The following is a 22580-nucleotide window of genomic DNA, read 5'->3' as shown; positions in this document are numbered from 1 at the left end:
GGTTTGGTGTCTGACTTTAAGAAATTCTCAGTTATTATTATTGAAATGTTTCTTCTGTTTCTTTCTTTCTTTTCCTTCTGGTATTCCCGTTACATATAAGTCATACCTTTTATAGTTGTCCCACAGTTCTTGAATATTCTGCTGTGGGTTTTTTTTCCAGTTTTTTTTTTCTCTTTGCTTTTTCAGATTTGAACATTTCTATTGATACATCCTCAAACTCAAAGATTCTTTCTTCAGCCATAGGTCTACAAATAAGCCCATCAAAGACATTCTTCACATCTATTACAATGTTTTTGATCTCTAGCACCTTTTTTTATTCTTTCTTAGGATTTCCATCTTTCTGCTTACATTACCCATATGTTCTTTCATTCCGTCTGCTTTATCCATTAGAGCCCTTAGCATATTAATCATAGTTGCTTTAAATTCTGTGGTCTGAGAATTCCAGTGTCTCTGCCATGTCTAATTCTGATGCTTGCTGTCTCTTCAAACTGTGTTTTTTTGTCTTTTAGTACGCTTTTTATAGTTGTACATGATGTTCCAGGCTAAAGGAGCTGCTATAAGCAGGCCTTTAGTAATGTGTGGTAAGGGATAGAGGGAGGGGTAGTATGATCAGGTCTCAGTCTTTTAGTGAACCTATGCCTCTGGACTGTGAACTTTACAAGTGTTCCTCAGTTTTTTCTCTCCCTACTTAGGTGGGACAGGATGGCTAGAGTGGGCTGAAGTTGAGTATTTCCTTTCTGCTACATTGAAGGATACAGCTGGCTGGAGTTTGGTATTTCCCTTCTTCCAGGTCATTTCGACTCTGATAAAATCCCAGGAGGTTAGGGGTTAGGTTCTGTTTAACTAGTTTCTCCTGAGTAACTACCTGTTAGGGTAGTTTCATTATACCTGTTAATAACAGAGTGCTCTGGTATATTTCAAAATGGTTCATTTTTCCCTCTCCCTGTCAGAGGCATGAGGGAATTTTCCCCCGATGTTTACTATGAGGACTTGGTTGAGCTCCTGGAGGTAAAACTCACAAAAGTGTGGAGTGGTATGATCATAGCTCAGTGCAACTTTGAACTCTTGGGCTCAAGCCATCTTCCTGCCCCAGCCTCTCAAGTAGCTAGAACTATAGGTGCACACCACCAAACCCGGCTAATCTTTATTTTTTGTGGAGATGGAGTCTTGCTATGCTGTCCAGGCTGCTCTTGAACTCCTGGCCTCAAGGTGATCTTCCTGCCTTGGCCTCTCAAAGTGCTGGGATTACAGGTGTGAGCCACAATGCTCATCCTCTCCTAAAATTTTAGACATGTCTACACCTAGCCTGTAGCAATGTCAATGACAGTTTCCTACTCTAGCACTGGTTCCTGTGGAGATTTCTGTTCCAGTATGTTGTGATTCTCTGTATTTGCCTGGTTGTCTCTCCCATTTTGGATGCAACAGTTTGCCCTGTGACCTCACTTCTCAGGGATCTAAAAAATATTGTTGATTTTTTAGTTTGTTAAGCTTTTTACTAGTTAGGATGGAGTGGCAACTTCCAAGCTCCTTACATGAAGAATTGGAAACCAGCAATCTCACACGATTATTTTTTGTCCTGTCTGTTTGATCCCTGAGGTTACAAGAGACCGAAACTGTCTTAACTCACACTTACTCATGTACCCAATGGAGTATCCAGCCATGCCCTTATTTATATTTTTAAGATTGGCTCAGTCTGGCACTCTTGTATTTGCACACTTGCTAATCCCGAGAAAAGTTCCTCAATTTGATGCCAAGATTTGATTAAAAACAACTGTAAATTCCTAAGAGTACCAAGGTAAATATAAATACAGCTACCAATGTAGGCAGTTTAACATTTTCTTTACAACTTCCAAAAATCCAGAGGCAGATGGCATATTCAGATTTTATTTTGATTTCAGTTTTTCCTCATAATTCACTTCAGTCTATATTTTTAGAGCTCTTCTCTATAACTATCTCTACATTAAGAACTGTACAGGTTATAGGAAGAAGAGAAACATGTCCTCTGCCTGTAGGGAGCTGAAAATCTTGCTTTGAATATTACATCTAGAGTGAATGAAAGATAGAACAATGTAAAGATGATAAATAATGACCTATATGGACTGAAATCGGAACACAGCTTGGAGTCCTAAAGGCCAGCATCACTTACCTCCAGGGAGGTATAGGTCAGAGCTGCCCTTGTGGTCACATGTCTGCTGTATTGTTTGAATTGCTGGAGCCCATCCTCTACTGCCAGCCGCAGAGAAGCACCTTGTGATCTGAAACACCCTTCTCTCTGTAACATGCGGAGTTCTGAGATGCAGGTCTGCAACCTAGCAAAGTTCCCTTTCACTTGCTGCAGAGAAAAACGAATCAAAGACACAAGTCTTTAGGGACCAGGTTTCAGATTAATTGGCAGTCTAAATTTATTATAAATAATTCCTCAGAAGTTCCTTCCCTTCCTGAAAATTTGTTTATTTGACCAACATCTACTGAATTCCTATTGTGTTCTAGCCACTGCACCAAAATCTTCCCTACACTAGCAGAAGGAAAATTTGCAGCCATAAAGGTTTTGATTACTTAGAGTTACCAGAAACATGAAAGGAAGTGTTTTAACTCATTCACTCACACAAAGGGAAATCCAGTTGTGTGACTGCTTAGTTTTACTTTGGGGTGACCAGCAAACTGGAGGCCAGACAGTGTTCACCTTAGACATTATCTTCATTTCTTAGTCAGTCTAGGCACCAAAAGCTTCTCTACTTAAAAATGATGTTTTCCCAGAAGTGAGAATTTTGATGTGGTTGATCACTTCAGAATTCATACGTCCTATCTAATACGCTCTTTAGGATAACTTCAGTAAAGAAGAGATATTTGGGTTAGTCTGCAGTCAGCTTAAGGAGCCAACATGTTAACCCGAGAGAAGCGACCTTTTGGTTCTCCTCATCTACCTTTATAAAAACTTGCTCTTAGGAGTCAACTAATTTAATCTGATACTAGGTCAATGTTACTTCTCCTAAGGATATATGCATTTTGATAAATGTGGACTGAAGATTTGTGACATCATTTGAAGGGATTCCATGCATCAATAGCAGGTGGGGGGTGGGGAAGAATTATATTTTGGGATGGGGACACCTTCCTGACCATAGAGCAGAACTGAGTGATATCTGTAATGCACATAAAATCCATGAGCATGAGCTGTAAACCTGCCAGAATACAAAGACTGCTTAAGTCAACACCTTCCTGGGCTTAGCTCCACAGTTGATTACATTCTTCTCTCCCCAAGTCTTTGGGGTGAAAACACAAGGAACTGCATATAATTCTTACACAAAGAAAACTTGTAATCTAGAAAGGAAAATAAGAAAACTATCCGAGAAAGAAATTAGAAGAAATCACACCACAGGTGTAGCCTAGTAGGCTTTAAGCATTTCTTCTCATGTACCCCCTAAAAGAATCTGAGAAACAATGTACCCCCTTAAGCATTTTTAAGTGAACATCTATATTTTAAAATTCCAACTTTATAAGTGGTTGCTAAGGATGTAACTTCCAGCATATTTTAAGTATCAACATTTAAAAATAAAACTATAATATAACTCTTCAAAACAGTCCAATTGAATCTAAATGCCATGGTGATTTGATACTCACCATTATTCAGTGTTAAAAGTACATGAACAAGCTCTTTTTTTCCCAAGAGATAGAAATTTAGATTGTTCCTTTTTCTCCTTGAACTCATATTTCCATTTCACTTTCCCTGAGAGTTTTATCATAATGTAAAAGAATTTTTATGCTTGGCAACCTTTTATTGATCATCCCATCATACTTCTCTGCATCTAAAACAGCTATATTTTGCAAGAGTTCTAAGTTTCCTATGAGCATAGGCTCTAAGGGGCACTCTAGATTGAGTTATTATTAGAATTATCATTCATATACAATTTATTAAAACAACATGTATATACAAATTTTGAGAAATAATTATTGGCATTAAGCATAGCTTTAATTGGAAATGTTTCTCTTAATAATTGGAAATATTCCTCTTAATGGCATGGACAAGCTGGGCTCTTCTTTCAATTAGCTCAGGTTTGTGTGAATAAATAAAATGATTACTGATCGAATGACACAACATTCAGTATCAAATTTTATTCCTATTTTATTTATTTGGTGGCCAACATGGGTTGAGTTTATTGCATCATTATAAACAGAGAAAAATCTTGTTTTCTCTTGACCAGATACCCAAAAGGCTATAAAAGAAATGTAACTTAACTCCAATTTGAGAATATGTACTAAAAATTTTAAGCCTCACCTTGGTATTTTAAAAGACTAAATGTGATACCCTACAAGGCATTCCCATGTCACAAATTCATTCTATCACATTTTATATACAAAAATGCTACACCATTGTTCTAATTATGTGTCAGCAGTTGTACTACAACTATAGGACAGACACAGAATGATTCACAATAGCTGGAATCTAAGCCTTACTTCTCAGTGATCAGGGCAGTCCAGCCTGGTGATGTCATATAGGGTGTCATTATTAGATGACACCCAGAACCAGCCACAACTTCGGACTAAGCTTGTTTGTGTCTACAATTGTGATGACATATTACTATGGATTTAACAATAAAAATTCCAAGCTAACGCAGGAACAGAAAACCAAATACTGCATGTTCTGACTTATAAGTGCGAGCTAAGTGATGAGAACACATGGACACATAAAAAGGGACAACACACACTGGGGCCTGTCAGAGGGTACAGTGTGGGAGGAGGGAGAGGATCAGAAAAAATAACTAATGGGTAGTAGGCTTAATACCTGGATGATGAAATAATCTGTACAACAAACCCCCATGACACAAGTTTACTTATGTACCTGCACATGCACCCTTGAACTTAAAATAAAAGTTAAAAAAATTCATACCATTTGTTTTAAGAGTGTCTGGGAAAAAATAAGCAATTATTCCATTTTGTGCCCTTCTCATGTTTTAAAATAAGCAATGTTCTATATTTCTATTATCGAAGGTTCAGAAGTAAAAACATTATAATAAATATACAAATCCTTGAAAACTCTTAGCATTTCTAGTGTTTAATACTCCCACTTCTTTGGCAATGCCGAATCTGCAAACTGACTGCTTAGTCTGTGCACATGTCAACCATGGAGAATGTGCATGTCCTGTGAATTTCAAATGGTTCTCTGGAGTAAAGCAAGAGATTGACCCATATTTTAAAGGTAACAGCAAACGTTTAACCTTAGGAACCAAGGATTCAAATTTGAAGCTACAGTCTTATTCTGATTAGCTTCTATGATGATATGGTTGGGGGGAATTTAGTAGCAAGTGAAGGTCAGGAGAAGATGTGGTACAAGGAAGGCAAGTGGGTAAGTGATATCAAGTGAGAGATGGGTGAAGGAATTCCATGATCACAGATGTAATCAGCAGCCACAGCAATGGACCTGTCTGCCCTGCTCTGCAGAGACCTCAGATGGAGCTCCCACCCCACATGCAGACAGTTCACCCCAGGCCAAGAGTGCTCAGCGTGCAGGGCCATGTCCTCCCACCAGACACCACCTGTACCTGTCAAGTGCCACCAATTTAAACTGAAAATACAAGTCAGTGAACCCTCTCTGTGTGAAGAAAAAGAAACATCAGAAGAATGTTTTTAGCAGGTGAAAACCTAATGCTCTTCAGACTGTAGCAGGGCCCTTGAACCCCTTCAGTCACAACAGTAGCTTCTGAAGTGTGGTTGTTGTGGGTCAGAAACAATCCTCGATCCTCAGGCCTCCCTTGCATAGCTGTTTCCAGGCACTTCTGTCAAAGTCAGCAACAACAAGTGTGAAGGGGATTTTATAGTTTATCTTTAACTGCAATTAACAGCTGGATTGATGTCATGTTGCAAAATGACAAGTGCACTTGACAGATTAGTGTCTTTTCAAAAACCAATTCTTAGAAACTTCTATATCCCGAAAGTTCACAGGTGCAAATGTGCCAAACCCCAAAGAAGTCTTCAAAATGCCTCTGAAAGGCAAGGTCCCTCGTGTGCTGAGACTCTCAAATCCCTCTTATCCCATCTGGTTAAGAGCTCAGTGGAAATCTAACTGTCATTGTTCAGTCTTACAGCTCTTGACTGAGTAGATTTTCTCGTCTTTGGGGAAAAGCGTCATTTCCTCTGCCACTCTTGTGACAATGTCTTCATCTATAGCAGAACCATGGGCCCTCATCTCTGCCTTCATGCATATTTTCACGTCTGTACTTCATTGGCAGGAAAAAGGTAAAGTAATTGATTAAGGTTCTGCTGATCAGTCCATTGCACCACAGACCACTGTGCTTATTATTGAAGACTATCAGACGGCACAGGTTCCAGGTCCTTCAGCTAAATGTCTTCCCTCCTTCCTCCTACCCACCAAAAGTCAAGAGCTATCTCAGTTATGAGGTCCCTGTCTATGTTTCTGGGAAAGATGAAGATGGCTTTTTGGTAAAAACCTTTTTGTAGTGGTCTAGAAACAGACTGATTGTGTTGACAACCCTGGGGGTGGAATTTATGCATCTTGTCAAATATGAAAATAGCTGGAACATGCACTCACATTACCATGAATCCACTTCTGTAACTGGTCCTAGATCAACCATAAAAGATGAAATGGGATGGGGAGGCTCAAAGGATGCTCTGAGGGAGCAGAAGCACTATGCTGCTCTTCACGCTCTAAAAGACTTAAGATCAGAGCTCCCTGGGGAAGAACTCTAGGAAACTGCACTCTCACCTCCATTCAGTGGGTAAGTTTTTCCAAAACTTTATCTATACAAACTTGAAATTGGCAGAGAGATAGGTGCTAAAATGCAAGGAAGTTTTTTCCTAACTCAAATGACATGTTAAATGTGACTTTTTTAAAGGTATAAGAGACACAAGATACATAAATATTTATCATTCACTGTTAACTAATCCATAGTGTTCATCTCACTGTGAACCGAAATCTCAACTTAATACTACCAGACATATTGAAGAATAAGGAACTAGATTAAGACCTGCACAGTGCCCGAGACCAATGCCTTGTACTGATGGAATGAACGAAGGAGTTGACCTAGGTGACATCTCATGAAAAGCATTTATTCTGATACATTCTTGGAACAAAAAGACACCCAAGCAACAAGCTCTCAACCTCACAATGTAAAAAGGTTGTGACCAGGAAACTCCCCCAGATACATCCTTATTTATTTTACTATATTTCTAGAGATTTATGAAAAAATGTGAAAAATAAGAAAATTATTCCTGATTTTGGCAGTCTTCTCTATCTTACAGTTTGTGTGGCAAACACTCACTTTCACTTCCTTGTTCAGTTAAGTTTCTGTTTCTTATTTCAGTCCCCACCTAATAGTGGGAATATTAACCTTGACAAGGACGACATTCATTTAAATGAGAATGAACCCTCCTAGATAATGTAATATAAATTAAATGTGGAAGGAATATCTGAAAAGGAGAAACAGTGTCAATGTTCAGTTCTTTGAGGCTTTCTTTGAAGAAAGCAATGCCAAGGACTCGAAAGATGAGAGGAACAAAGGGAATAAAAGGTGTTTAGAAGAAAAGAAATCCTCTAATCTACATTGCAACATGCAGAGGCAAGGCTGAGGCTGCATCATAGGTGGAGAGCATTAAATGACCCCATGCCCAAACAACCTGCTGAACAACCCTCACCTAACACCAAATGCTCTGCTGGGAATGTTGAGTGCATTCATTCATTGGAGGATGTGACTACCATGTAAACTGGGAGTTGGGAAATTTGGGTTCAAGTGTGTCTTAACTCAGTGCAGCCTGGGGCTACTGCAATGCAAAGAAAAGAGAAGCAGAGGCCAGAGTTAGTGCAGTTTGCCCAGACCAGTCCAAATGGCCTGTGAACAAGATAATGCTGGGTTCTCCTGCCTGGTACAGTTTTTTATCTTTTGCTCATGAGGGAAGTACAGAGTTGGTACAAATAGGTGGAGAGTTACTCTTCAGGCCTTTTGAGTGAAGACGTTCAGCCACAATTTGGCTGACAAAATTCTTGCCTATGCCAGCTCAGCCATGTAAGGAAAGAATTAGTTGTTTCTAGGAATTTCTGTTGCTTCTGAAGCTAGTCAGCGCCTTGAGAATCACTTCCGCAGCAACATGCTGTCCAAACAGCTTCTCCTTCAAATCCAGCTTGAGGGCTCTAGGAGTCAGCTCCAGAATAGAGAAACACACCTTAAAAATGCCAGAAAGGCCGGGCGCGGTGGCTCACGCCTGCAATCCCAGCACTTTGGGAGGCCGAGGCGGGCGGATCACGAGGTCAGGAGTTCAAGACCATCCTGGCTAACATGGTGAAACCCCGTCTCTACTAAAAATACAAAAAAAAAAAAAAAAATTAGCCAGGCTTAGTGGCGGGCGCCTGTAGTCCCACCTACTCGGGAGGCTGAGGCAGGAGAATGGCATGAACCCGGGAGGTGGAGGTTGCAGTGAGCAGAGATCGCGCCACTGCACTCCAGCCTGGGCGACAGAGCGAGGCTCCGTCTCAAAAAAAACCCCAAAAAACAAAAAAGCACCAGAAAAGCAGCACTTTCCCAGCTGGCAAAATGAGAGGCACAGATTAACAACTGATCCAGCCGGGCCTCTGTCAAATATGGCAGCCACTGGCCGCCTGTGGGTATTATCTGAGACGTGGCTACTCTAACTGAAGGTTTGTTATCCATGTAAAATACACATAAGACTTTGAAGAGTAGTAAAAAAGATAATATTGGCCGGGCGCGGTGGCTCACGCCTGTAATCCTAGCACTTTGGGAGGCCGAGGCGGGCGGATCATGAGGTCAGGAGATCGAGACCATCCTGGCTAACAAGGTGAAACCCCGTCCCTACAAAAAATAATAATAAAAAAAAAATTAGCCGGGCATGGTGGCGGGTGCCTATAGTCCCAGCTACTCGGGAGGCTGAGGCAGGAGAATGGCGTGAACCCGGGAGGCAGAGCTTGCAGTGAGCCGAGATCGCGCTACTGCACTCCAGCCTGGGAAACAGAGCGAGACTCCGTCTCAAAAAATAAACAAACATTAAAAAGTTTAATATTGGTTGGGGGCGGTGGCTCAAGCCTGTAATCCTGGCACTTTGGGAGGCTGAGGTGGGTGGATCACTTGAGGTCAGGAGTTCGAGACCAGCCTGGCCAACATGGTGAAACCCCACCTCTACTAAAAAAAAAAAAAAATACAAAAATGAGCCGGGTGTGGTGGTGCACACCTGTAATCCCAGCTACTCGGGAGACTGAGGCATAAGAATCACTTAGACCTGGGAGGCAGAGGATGCAGTGAGCTGAGATCGTGCCACTGCACTCCAGCCTGGGCCACAGAGTGGGACTCCATCTCAAAATTTAAAAAAAAAGATAATATTAAAAATTCAATAAATTTTTATATTGATTACATACTGAAATGATATTTTGGATATGTCAGGATAAATAAAATATTAAAATTTGTTTTGCCTGTTTATTTTTTATTTTATTTTTTGAGACAGAGTTTTGCTCTTGTTGCCCAGGCTGGAGTGCAGTGGCACGATCTTGGCTCACTGCAACCCCGCCTCCCGAGTTCAAGCGATTATCCTGCCTCAGCCTCCTGAGTAGCTGGGATTATAGGTCGCTGCCACCATGCCTGGCTAATTTTTTGTATTTTTAGTAGAGACGGGGTTTCGCCATGTTGGGCAGGCTGGTCTCAAACTCCTGACAGGTGATCCGCCCGCCTTGGCCTCCCAAAGTGTTGGGATTACAGGCGTGAGCCACCGCGCCTGGCCATTGCCTGCTTTTTTTTTTTTTTTTTTTTTTTTTTTTTTGCTATTTTTAAATGTGGCTAATAGAAAAATTTGTATTATATGTGTGGCTCACATTACATATCTAGTAAATGGTGCTGATTTAAAGGATATACTTCAAGGAAGAGAGAGGGTAACTGATCACAGAGAAATGGTCTGATACGCAAGAAGGAAGGGTAAGCAAATAAATTGGTAAATATATGAGTAAAATGAAATAAATATTAGCTGTATAAAACAATAGCAGTAATGTCCAATTTGTGGGTAAAACACAGGGGCAAAAATATGCACGATGAGAGGGAGATGATCGGAGTTAAAGCATTCTAAGGTATTGTTTAGTGAAGGGTAGAGATACCAATTAATTTAGGGCAACCCCTAAAAGAAAATAAATAGATTATACACTTTAAAAAAAAATAGAGTGAAAAAAAAAAAACAAACCGAAAATCAGATAGTAAATGGGAGAAGAAAGCATAGAAAAGGCAGGACAAATAGTAAACACCAAGTAAGATAATCAGAATAATCTTAATAATAATAAGGTCAGTAATTACAATAAATACAAACTTACTTCCTAAAATATACCAGCTAAAAAACAAATTATTGGACTAGATTGAAAAATTCCACTGTATGTCATCTCTAATATGCATACCTAAAAACAGTAATAATTGAGAGTAAAATAATATTTAAGGGCTGGGCGCAGTGGCTCACGTCTGTAATCCCAGCACTATGGGAGGCCGAGGTGGACAGATTGCTTGAGCTCAAGAGTTCAAGACCAGCCTGGGCAACATAGTGAAACCCCGTCTCTAAAAAAAATATAAAAATTAGCCAGGCATGGTGACGCGTGCCTGTAGTTCCAGCTACTTGGGACTTGAGGTGGGAGAATAGCTTGAGCCCAGGAGGTGGAGGTTACAGTAAGCTGAGATTGTGCCACTGTACTCTAGACTGAGTAACAGAGCCAGACTCTGTCTATAAAAAAAAAAAAAAGAGAGAGAGAGTTTGAGGCATTGAGACACACCCTCAGACATTTAAATTTTATCAGGTGGGCTCCATGCACTGATATATTTTAAAAGTTCCTCAGGCAAATCTAATGTGCAGCTAAGGTTGAAACTGGTTTAACTTATGTTTTATTTAATTAAACTAAATAATTTTTTTTGAGACAGGGTCTCACTCTGTCACCCAGGCTGGAGTACAGTGGCGTGATCACGATTCACTGCAGCCTCAAACTCCCAGGCTCAAGCGATTCTCCCTCCTCAGCCTCTGGAGTAGCTGGGACTACAGGCATGAACCACCACACCTGGCTAATTTTTAAATTTTTAGTAGAGACAAGGTCTTGCTATGTTGCCCAGGCTGGTCTCGAACTCATGGGCTCAAGCGATCCTCCCACCTTGCCTCCCGAAGTGTTGGGATTATAGGCGTGAGCCACCACACCTGGCCTACAATATACTGTTAATTAAAAAAAATTAGATAATGGAATCAGCAGGCATAGCATTATCTCATTTATGTAAAATTTAAGTCTTTTCTCTGTGTATCATCTATCTATAGAGTTGTCTTGAAATAGGCTGACACTCATATCATTGTTGGAGGGATTGGTCACAAAGGCATAGGCTAGTGCTAGATCAGCATAAGCCAGCATTAAAGTAAAGGTGAAGAGGATTTCAGAGGCTGTAAAGCTGTGGCACATTCTAGTTGGTTATCAGAAAGTCAAGTTAGAGAAATAAGGGATAAAAAATTGGTAATAATTGGGTAAACTCCAGGAATCAGTAGACATATATTATTGACCTAGAACACTTGAGTATGGCTAATATTTGTTGGACATCATGTAAATGCCTTGGCTTGACAAAATCTTCAAGAATTCTATTTCTGGGCTTTCATACATGAACTTTTTTGGGTTATCTTATAGATAGATAATATGGCCCTAGGCAGTTAGGATAACTTAGATTGATGTTTCATTGGAGGTCAGGTCAAGAAACCAGAATGCAGTTTAGGGAGGGAATTAAAAATATTTAAAAAGACAATCAGAATTCCCTTTATAAAAAATCAAATCTTACAAAGACTCCCTATATATAAATTGGTATTTTATCAGCATAAATGTATTTTTAATATTTATTTATGTGTTTTGAATACATCCATTCATAGGGTTTGAAATTCAAAAGGATATGTAATTCTATCATTTTTCTTCCCTAAATAGAAGTGACGGCAATACTTTTCTGTATCTTGCTTTTGTTGATTATTGTATTTGAGCAATCATTTCACATCATTATAGAGTATTCCATTAATGGATGAACCGTGATTTTATGTAACCAATCCCCTATTTACAGACATTCAGTTTGTTTCCAATCTTTTGTTACTGCAAACAGGGCTAAAATGAATAATCTTGTACTTAAGTTATTTTTGTACATGTGTAAATATATATGTAGGATAAGGTCCTAGAAGTGAATTTGCTACTTTAAAAGATATGTAAATTGTGATACTGTCACCAAATTGCCCTCTATAATGTCAATTTATACACTGACAAATGGCATATAAGCATGCTTATTTCTTCAAATTCTCATGAAAATGTGTCATAGAAAATTTTTGCCAATCATATAGGTGGAAAGTGACATCTCTGCATATTTGGGTTTCTCTTACTATGAATGATGTTGATGTATTTTCATGTCTCAATGTCATTTATATTTTCTTTTCTGAAAACTGACTGTGTATATCCATCCTCATTTTCTACTGAGTTATTGAATGTTTTTTTCTTACTGAGTTGTAGGAGTTTTCTATGTATGTAGAAAATTAACTCTACATGATATGAGAAGCAAATATTTTTCCTCATAGTTATTTCTTTAGAATTTGCATATGTTCTTTTCCAAGCATACATTTTCTGTTTTTATATATTATTAATCTTTTATTTTTAGATTTTTTGGTTTTATATTATGCTTAGAAAAGCCATTCCTATTATTTTCTCCCCACGGTCTGTGTATTAATTATTAATTTATTGCCTCTCAACTCCCAATTCATCCTTCAGTACATGCTCTGTGATAAATTCCTTTAAGCATTTCTCTTTTACAGTGAGCACAATGTTAAGTTTTCTTAGTAAAGGGCACTGGAGGGACATAAAGAGGCTCTCCTGTTGTTACATGCAGCATACTGTGGGTCAGCTATGGAGTATAGGGACATCTAATGGTGACCCATCCATGCATTCAGAATTCATAGTCTTTCAGTGACTTCATAGCCCTGCCTGGCCTAGTAATCACCTTTCTGCAGCCCTTTCAACATGGACACCACATGATTCAGGCCTCCTGCCTGTACTAATGCCTAATTCCCTTTGCTTACTTGTTCCTCCCCGTGAGAAGTTTGTCTCCTGTGGCCATCTCAATGCTACTGCTCTTCCAACATGGAGAACACATATTCTGGGCATCCTGCCTGCACTCTCTCTGCATGCCTGTAAGCCCAGCCACCACTGTAGCTCACCTATCACTGGAGAGTAGCTTCCTGCTTTCCCAGGAACTGCAGACCCACTTTAGCCTTGACAAACTAGTGAACTCTGCCATCCAGTGGGTTACAAATACACATTCTGCAATTTGGTGTGAACCTCAGCCTCGGGAAGGGAGTCCCCCTTTCAAGTTTGACTTTCCTTAGGATCTCTCCCTTAGCCCTAGGGTACCATATAAATTCCCTTATATCTTATAGGTAATCTATTATCATAGTTTAATACGTTAAGCTATATTTCAGTTTTTTGTTTTTTGAGATAGGATCTTGCTTTGTCACCCAGGCTAGAATGCAGTAGTGATGCAATCATAGCTCATGGCACTGGGCTCAAGGGATCCCCTCGCCTCAGCCACCTGAGTAGCTAGGATTACAGTTGCAGGCCACCATGTCTGGTTAATTTTTTATTTTTAAATTTTTTGTAGAGATGAGGTCTCACTATGTTGCTCAGGCTGGTTGTGAACACCTGGCCTCAAGCAATCCTCCCTCCTTGGCCTCCCAAAGTGCTAGGATTACAGGCATGAACCAACACGCCCAGCCTGTATTAAAACTTTTTACACAAACTTTCCTTGTTTAAATCACTCTGTGGTTTGTTTCCTGACTGTACTCAGACTAATACAATCTGTTCTAGTACTTGTATAGTTTATTTTTATACTTTGCTCCATCAGGAATCTATGCTGTTATATGCTGTGAGTATGGATCTAGCTTTATTTTTCCCATATGGCTATCCAGCTGATCCAAACATTTATTAATAGCCTTTTTCCCAACTCATTTTAAATGCTATCTTTATTACATAATAAGTTCCCACATATATTTTTTTAAATGAACTTTAAATTGTATTCCATTACAATCTGTCTTTTCAATCTCCAGTATCACATCGTTTTGAATATCTGTTTAATATCTGATAGGAATAGTCCCTGGATATTCTTTCTTTTAAAAGTTGAACTTTACTAGCAGAATGTCTAGTTATCCTGTTGGAAATTTTATAATTTTTGGGAATTGCATTACATTTGTACATTATGGATAACTGACATCTGAGTCTTCCCAAAAACTAATGGCTTTTTATTTGTTCAAGTCTCTTTTTGTGTTTCTCAATAGTATTAAACAATTTTTTAATTGGCAAAAGGAAAACTATATATATTTATGACATATAACATTATTATTAATGTAAATATATCAATAGTATTTTAAGTCATATAAATCTTGCATATTTATTGTTCATTTCATAAGTATTTGATCATTTTGGTTATTGTGATGAAAAATTTTCTTCCATTATAACTTTTAACTTGTTGCTCTTAGACATATAAAGAGTACAAATATCTGTGTTGATTTTGCTGTGGATTATTTTATTGTTTCAAATAATTTCCTAGTTGATTCTCTTGGGCTTTCTGGATAATCAAACAATCCGCAAATAACAATTTAATCTCCTCTTTTCTCATTTCATACCCTAATTTCTTTTTCTTGTATCACTACATCAGTGAAAATATCTAGAATACTTTTATTTTTATTTTTATTGTTTTAGTGGTAAAAGATAGATTTTATTAGCTCAAGGTCCACTGAAGAGCTTTCAGGAAGTTCTAAAGAAAAATCTGGCCATCTTTTCCGTAAAACAAATAGAACAGCAGGAATCTCTGGGTATCCCTTAAACATAAACTATGATGATTCCATTCATATTACCTGGGCTGTAAGTAAATGACTTCTTGCAAATAAAAATAACATTTTAGAAACTAGTTAATACCACTAGCCCTAATTTGGTTTTCACTTGCTTGCATTTGTCTAAGAAATTTCTCCATGAAGTGCATATTAAAATCTAACAATTATTTCTCATTTTTACATAAGTCAAAGCACTCACTCTTACCATGAAAGCAAAACTTACTTCTGAAAATAATCTACAGAAATAATATACAAACACATAGAGCTTTGAGATAGACTAAGAACATCCTCCTATGTTCTATGGATCAAAATGCAAAGGTCTCCATTATATATATAAATAAACTCTTTCATTAATTTGGGATATATTGATATTACATGACCATGCGCATACCTATGGAACATGTACATACACTACAGAACAAACCTTGACAATGTTTCTACTGCCAACATACTTTCCATTCCCAACTGCTGGAAAGGAAATAAAAACAATACGAAAACTACTTTTCCTTTTTATAAATAGTTTTTAAGTGGAAAAACAAAGCCAATCCTCCTCATTGAGACATCAAGTAAGCTCCAAAAGGTTCAGAGTCAAGAATCTGTTCAGTTGTTCCCCAATGTAACAAAGCACATAAGCTTTCTCTATTCAGGAAGCTTCTCCGATCATCTCCAGTGTTTTGTCTTAAAAACTGCTTTACAAGATACGAGGTAGCCATGTTGGTTAAATTATTTCTGCTGCTTACCTTACACCTGATGTAACCATATAGGTTGGCATGTGCTAACACCATACCCATGATAACCACTGCTAACCAGTTTACTCTGAAGGAGAACAAGGCACTAAAGGCAAATATCACCCAAAGCACTGCACAGACTATAAGTCCCAATCAAAAGATTCTTGATTCAGCTTCTGACACAGTTTTATTATCTTGAGAGGATGACTTTCTAGATTCAAACACCCAATGGTTCTTTCCATCTTCATCAGTGTGACTCCACCAACATAGGCCAACCATTAGTCTACCTGTGATATTCTTTGCTGCCCAAAAGTCACACGACAACAACAAGGTAATCGTCATCATACAGGCAATAAAGCTGCTGCTGAGTAACGCACAGAGACGATAGACAATGATTGCACTGACTTGAAAGAATAAGTGGAAAAACGATACCACTGAATATCTGATTTTTGGATTTTTTTGGTCTATTAGTTGTCTCCTCTTCTGCATCAATTAGTGAAACAGCTGCAGTGTCATCATTACTATCCTGCTGCTTCATGGCCCAGAATACTTTTAAATAATGGTGATGATACTAAACTTCCTTATATTGCATGGGAATGTCTTTAGTGTTTTTCCATTAAGAACAATACTAACTCTTGAATTGAAAAAGAAATGTATTATGCTAAAGAATAGCTATCTGTTTCTGTTTCATTAGAGTTTTTACAAAACAAAATTGGATGTTGAATTTTATCAAATGCCTTTTCAGAAGTTACAGAGATGAACATGATCATAAGATGTTTCTTCTCCTTAGATATGTTAACATAGTAAATTATATTAATAGATTTCCTAATATTAAAGCATATTTCAATTTTTGGCATATAATTCTTTTAATGTGACACTGGATTATATTGCCAATACAGGTTGAACATCCCTAATCTAAAAGTCTGAATCTGAAATGTTCCAGAATCCAAAACTTTTTGAGGGTCAACATGAGGCCATAAGTGGAAAACCGCACATCTGACCTCATGTGATGGGTTGCAGTCAAAACTTTGTTTCATGCACAAAATTATTTTAAAAATATTGTATAGGCTGGGCGCGGTGGCTCATGCCTGTAATCGCAGCACTTTGGGAGGCCCAGGTGGGTGGATCATGAGGTCAGGAGTTTGAGACCAGCCTGGCCAAGATGGTGAAACCCCATCTCTACTAGGAAATACAAAAATTAGCTGGGTGCGGTGGCAGGCACCTGTAATCCCAGAAACTCGGGAGACTGAGGCAGGAGAATCGCTTGAACCTGGGAGGTGGAGATTGCAGTGAGCTGAGAACATGCCACTGCACTCTAGCCCGGACGGCAGAGCAAGACTCTGTCTCAAAAAAAAATGTATAAAATTACCTTCAGATGGTGTATATAAGGTATATACGAAACCAGTGAATTTCATGTTTGGACTTGGGTCCCATCCCTAAGTCATTATGTACATGCAAATATTCCAAAATTCAAAAAAATCCAAAGTCTGAAACACTTCTGGTCTCAAGTATTTTGGATAAGAGATTCACAACTTTTTTTTTTTTTTAAGACAAGGCCTTGCTCTGTTGCCTAGGCTGGAGTGCAGTGGCACAATAATGACTTACTGCAACTTCAACCTCTGGGGCTCGGGTGATCCTCCTGCCTTATCCTCCTGAGTAGCTGAGACTACAGCTATGTACCACCATGTCTTTTAAAAAACTTTTTTGTAGAGATGAGGTCTCACTATGTTGCCCAGGCTGGTCTTGAACTCCTGGGCTTATGTGATCCTCCTTCCTTGGTCTCCCAAAGTGGAATTATAGGCATGAGCCACCTCACCAGGCTGGTATAGAGGTATTCAAAACTGATATATTTTTAATAGGCTCCCCTTCCAACAAGCCTTCTATGCTAAATATCTTCAATGCACCTTAAAAAAATTTTTATTTTATTTTAGGTTCTGGGATACATGTGCAGAACGTGCAGGTTTGTTACATAGGTAAATGTGTGCCATGGTGGTTTGCTGTACCTATCAACCCATCACCTAGGTATTAAGCCCCACATGCATTAGCTATTGGTCCTGATGCTCTCCCTCCTCCCGCCTCCTCAACGGGCCCCAGTGTGTGTTGTTCCCCTCACTGTGTCCATGTGTTCTCATTGTTCAGCTCCCACTTACGAGTGAGAACATGCTGTCTTTGGTTTTCTGTTCCTGTGTTAGTTTGCTGAGTATGATGGCTTCCAGCTTCCTCTATGTCCCTGCAAAGGACATGATCTCATTCCTTTTTATGGCTGCATAGTATTCCATGGTGTGTATGTACCACATTTTTTTTTAATCCAGCCTATCACTGATGGGCACTTGGGTTGGTTCCAAGTTTTTGCTACTGTGAATAGTGCTGCAGTAAACACATGTGTGCATGTATCTTTATAACAGAATGATTTATATTCATTTGGGTATATACCTAGTAATGGGATTGCTGGGTCAAAGGGTATTTCTCAGTGTGCCTTCTTGATCACTCTGTACTCTACTCTGTTTTTGCCCTAGCATTAAAGTGCCATTGTGCCATTCTTAGTTTCATTTAATGCATTTTGCTCCAAATTCAACCTTGTCTGCAATTGATCGTAATTCTCTTTGTTTGGTTTGCCTTTGCCTAGTATATATTTGCCCACCCTTTTATTTTCAACCTTTCTGAATCATTTTGTTGTAGCTGTGTCTCTTGAAAACAACAGATTTGCTTTGTGATCAAGTTTGTCTGTAAGTTCTAAAAAGCATCTGATATGACAGATATGTTTGTTTTTAGTTATATTATTTTATGGTATACTCTTTATTTTTACAGCTTTTAGAAAATCACTTTACTGTATATTTTTATTTTTTCTGTATGTTTGTCTTGTCATGATTAGGAAGGCCTGTATTTCTGCTTTAGTGATTATCTTTATAACTCTGTGTAATTCCCTTAAGTTAATCTTTAGCAGTATCTATCAATTCACCACTATAGAAATGAAAAAATTAGTGTATTTCCTTTTATTACTCTTACGCTCCCTTTATTGCAGCACTAACTTATAGTTTATTATATTATCTTTCTTGGGGTTTACCTTTATGCTGTTTAATATATTATATCTCTATTATTTGTCACCTTGAAGTGATTCCATTTGAATGCCAGCTATTAAGAATGAGAAAATAAGTATTATAGCTAAATTAGAATACTCTGAGTCCTAATATCTCATTGTAGATAACATGATTTAAATAAGTTTTTTATTATAAAAAAGTAAAATAATTGGGAAGATCTTTACAGTAAGGGCATTCTTCTGAAACCCTGTTTTGAGGGGAAATGAATCATTCTGGTTGGAATTATTTATATTAAGGGCACAATGGATATAAAAGGAATTTTAATATTAATTATGAATCCCTTGTCATGACTCCTTATAAAACATTCAGAATTATTTGATTATACTCAAAAATTAAATATGAGAGGATACATTGAGGTATTCATTCTGAGTAAGATTTCCCACATGCTATCTTTCTCCATTTATATTTTAAGCTGCTTCTGCAGATGGAAAATGTCAAATATTTATATAGGTCAGTGACAATGGATTTAAGGTCATGTTTTTCCATAAGCAAAGATTGGATTGTTCTATACGTAAGGTAATAGCATTGTTTCTGCAATTTTCTTGAGCTTTTAATTAGGGTTGAACTTATTGTTCGGTTGGAAAGAAATTTTGGCTTTCAATTTTTCCTGAGAAGCCAGTGAGGAGTCTGATTCCTGGTTAAAAACCTATGTGTGATTTTTTCAGGCCTGACCATAGGCAATTACAAATAATTTACCTGGCAGACCTCATGGCGAAAAAGCTGCCTTTGCCACACCAGACTTGGTGCACAGCCAATGCACTGCAGTCTCTGTAGGGAGTTGCAGTCAAGGATTCAGAACCCCTAGCTGGTCATGTTCTTGGAATATTTGTATTCCTAGCTCTGGTACTTTCATTTCTAGCTCTCTTCATCTGAGGCCTTGGGCCAAGTCCTCCTCAGGCCATCTGTCAAGACCTCCTTGTGGCGGAAGGGAGAAGGAAGACTTAAAGACACTTTTCCCTACTCTGAGTCACTACTCAGTACTTTTCCACTCCTGGCCTTCCCTCCTTGCCCTCCCCTCAACCCCAGGGTGCATAAAATTGCTAGAGCCTTTTGTTTGGGACTCCTTCAACAGTGAAACTATCCCCATGTCTGCACTTATCTTCAACCAGTGCACAGTTCCATGGAGGAAATGGAATAGGGCGAGTAGGCACTTTCTCCAGTTTAGATTCTTGCTTATACTATTACTGTAAATAATCAAAGGCTTACCCTTTTATTTGTGGCTTGATGTCGTTAATCAGCTACTATGACAGCTCAGCTCTTCCCTAGCTTAGTTGAGCTTCTGACAAGTCAGTGGTTTCTAGTGTAAAACTGTGTGCCTTTTCTAGTGGAGTGATTAAAAGATTAAGGGATTCAACTAGGTCCAAATGTACTGAGGAGTGCCAGAGGGATATAACATAGCCACTTGAGGAGGAAAAAAAATCCTTTTACCCTTGTTTGGGACATGGGCTCATTTCCTAAGAAACCTCTTATACTGGATATCTTCTATTTGCCCTTCCAGATCACTCTCTACTTTCTCTACCCTATTTTGTGCCCTAGGAAGGTGGTCCATAGGGACTGATTCAATGAGGTCATTCACACTCTTACTTCCAGCTGGCTTTGGTCAATGGGAGGCACCAGCAGGAGATCTGCATGTGGGAGGAAAGTGAGGTCAGGGTATTTCATCTCCTGATTTCCTCCTCACCAGATTGCCATGGGATGGCTGCATCCTTCTTCTGAAGGCAACATGATTCTTTGCTTGATCAAATTTTAGTCAGGCTTCTAAACCTTTTCTTAGGCCCATCTGTGCACTTCCTTGTAAAATTTCGTTTTAGCAAAGAACCCTGCTAAGTCAGTCTGGCGAGAATCCCCTACTCTTAATGTCTGATCATTCTCAGTATCTGATTGGGTTCCTCATCCTGCACCATCCCCCAGGTGATGTCTGATCACCCTGGCCTGTTTTCAGCAAGAATCCTGTAAGTCAGTTTAGCCAGAATTCCCCTTACCCCTGATGTTTCCTCTTAGTAATTATCTATCCACTGATCCCCACAGGCTCCTTGGCTATATATTCCCACTTGCTTGTGCCATATTCAGAATTGAGCCCAATCTCTCTTTCCCATTGCAACATCCCATTGTCATGGTCCTTATACCTACTGATGGATTTCCAAGGGACCAGTGCTATGGTCCCTTTATTTAGGACCATAACAACATACCTATTGTGTTGGTCCTCAGTAAAGTCTTTCTTACCATAATTTAACAATGTCATGAATAACTTTTTCTTTAACAAAGGCCAAAGATCCTGTCAGGCATCCCTCTTCAGACAGTTCCCTCCTCTTCAGTCCTAGAGGTGGTATGGCTATTGCACCACCTAAACTCTGCCCACACCTACGTAAATATTCCCTTTTACATTTCTTTGAAAATTATTTGGTTTGAGTGTGCCATCTATCTGTTTCTTCCTAGCAATTTGACTGACTTAACAGCTCCTTACATAAATACTCAATTAAAAAGGAAAATAAAATCTAAAATACTTTTTAAAGTTATAAGCTAAAAGATAACAATAGATTTTAAAAACTACATTGAATACACACATCAATAAGCAAACATATATTAGGATAAAAGTGAAAGTCATGGAAAAAACACTTAGCATGATGCCATGTATGCAGTAAGCACTCCATAATATCAGCTTAATGTTATTAACATATTAGCAAATAGAGCGATTTGTCTGAATTGAGTGTCTGAAAATGACCAACAAATACCTTGTATATTTGTAATGAGAAGGTTGGTGGTTACTATAGAGGCAATTTCATAAGGGCAAAACTACCAGTGGGAAGTACCTGAGGATTGAGCTCCCTCTCAGAAATCCAGGCTCTTATCACTTGACTTAAGGTGTTAGTATATCACCAGAAGGGAACCATGGTGGTTTTAAATATGTATACAAATTCTTTGACATACTTCTCCTCAAAGGGTAGTACAAAATTCTTGGGATTTTCTAATTAGCGCATCACATCATCCACAAACAGGGACAATTTCATTTCTTTGTGTCCAAGCTGCATGCCTTTTATTTCCTTTTCTTACCTTATTGTGCTGCCTAGGACTTCTAGTACTATGCTGAGGAGTACTAAGAGCAGACATCTTTGTCTTGTCTCAATCTTAGGGGGAAAGCATTCAGTCTTTCACCATTAAATATGGCATTAGCTGTAGGTTTTATCATGAGTGGACGTTGAACTTTGTCAAATGCTTATTCTACTTCAATTGACATAATCATGTGGTTTTCTTCTTTAGCCTTTTAATATGGTATACTACTTTGATTGATTTTCAAATATTGAACCAATTTTGCATCCCTGAAATAAGTTCTACTTGGTTATGGTGTATAATTCTTTTTAATTGCTGAATTCTATTTTTTAATATTTTGTTAAGTTTTATGTCATCTATGTTCATGAGGGATATCGGTCTTCAGTTTTCTTTTTTTGTACCATCTTAGTCTATTTTGGGGATAAAAAATAGCCTCATAAAATGAGTTTGGAAGTATTTCCTTCTTTTATATTTTCTGAAAGAGATTATGTAGAATTGATGTTATTTTTCTTTAAATGTTTAGTAGAATTCTTCAATAAAACCACCTGGGTCTGAAGATTTCTTTTTCAAAATTTAAAAATTATGAATTCAGTTTCTTTAATGGTTACAGGGCCATTCAAACTATCTGTTTCATATTGGGCGATTGTGATAGTTTGTGCTTTTCAAGGAATTGGTCCATTTCATCTAAGTTGTTAGATTTACGTATGTAAAGGTATCTGTAGTATTCTCTTATTATCCTTTGGAATAATAAGGGCCTATAATGACACTCCCCTGTTTCATTCCTGATATTGGTAATCTGTATTTTCTTTTTCTATTTTCCTTGTCATTCTTGCCAGAG

At 38.4% G+C, this 22580-nt stretch overlaps 1 protein-coding gene and 2 pseudogenes across 3 annotated transcripts in view; all 3 read right to left on the bottom strand.

The window, feature by feature from the left end:
* The window catches only part of M1AP (meiosis 1 associated protein), a 96949-nt gene that overhangs the window by 55277 nt on the left and 19092 nt on the right, over positions 1-22580 (bottom strand). For all 3 annotated transcript variants that reach the window (XM_063695758.1, XM_055378143.2, XM_055378144.2), the window contains one exon: positions 2147-2332. In XM_063695758.1, coding sequence (XP_063551828.1) covers positions 2147-2332 — 186 coding nt within the window. The remainder of the gene's footprint in view (positions 1-2146; positions 2333-22580) is intronic.
* Positions 6044-11425, bottom strand: LOC134756828 (torsin-1B-like; annotated as a pseudogene).
* LOC109025596 (Golgi apparatus membrane protein TVP23 homolog B-like) lies at positions 15420-16134 on the bottom strand (annotated as a pseudogene).

Source organism: Gorilla gorilla, chromosome 12, assembly GCF_029281585.2.
Source record: "Gorilla gorilla gorilla isolate KB3781 chromosome 12, NHGRI_mGorGor1-v2.1_pri, whole genome shotgun sequence".
NCBI lineage: Eukaryota > Metazoa > Chordata > Mammalia > Primates > Hominidae > Gorilla > Gorilla gorilla.
Note: the sequence above shows the minus strand (reverse complement) of the source record. Positions and strands in the feature narration are given on the sequence as shown.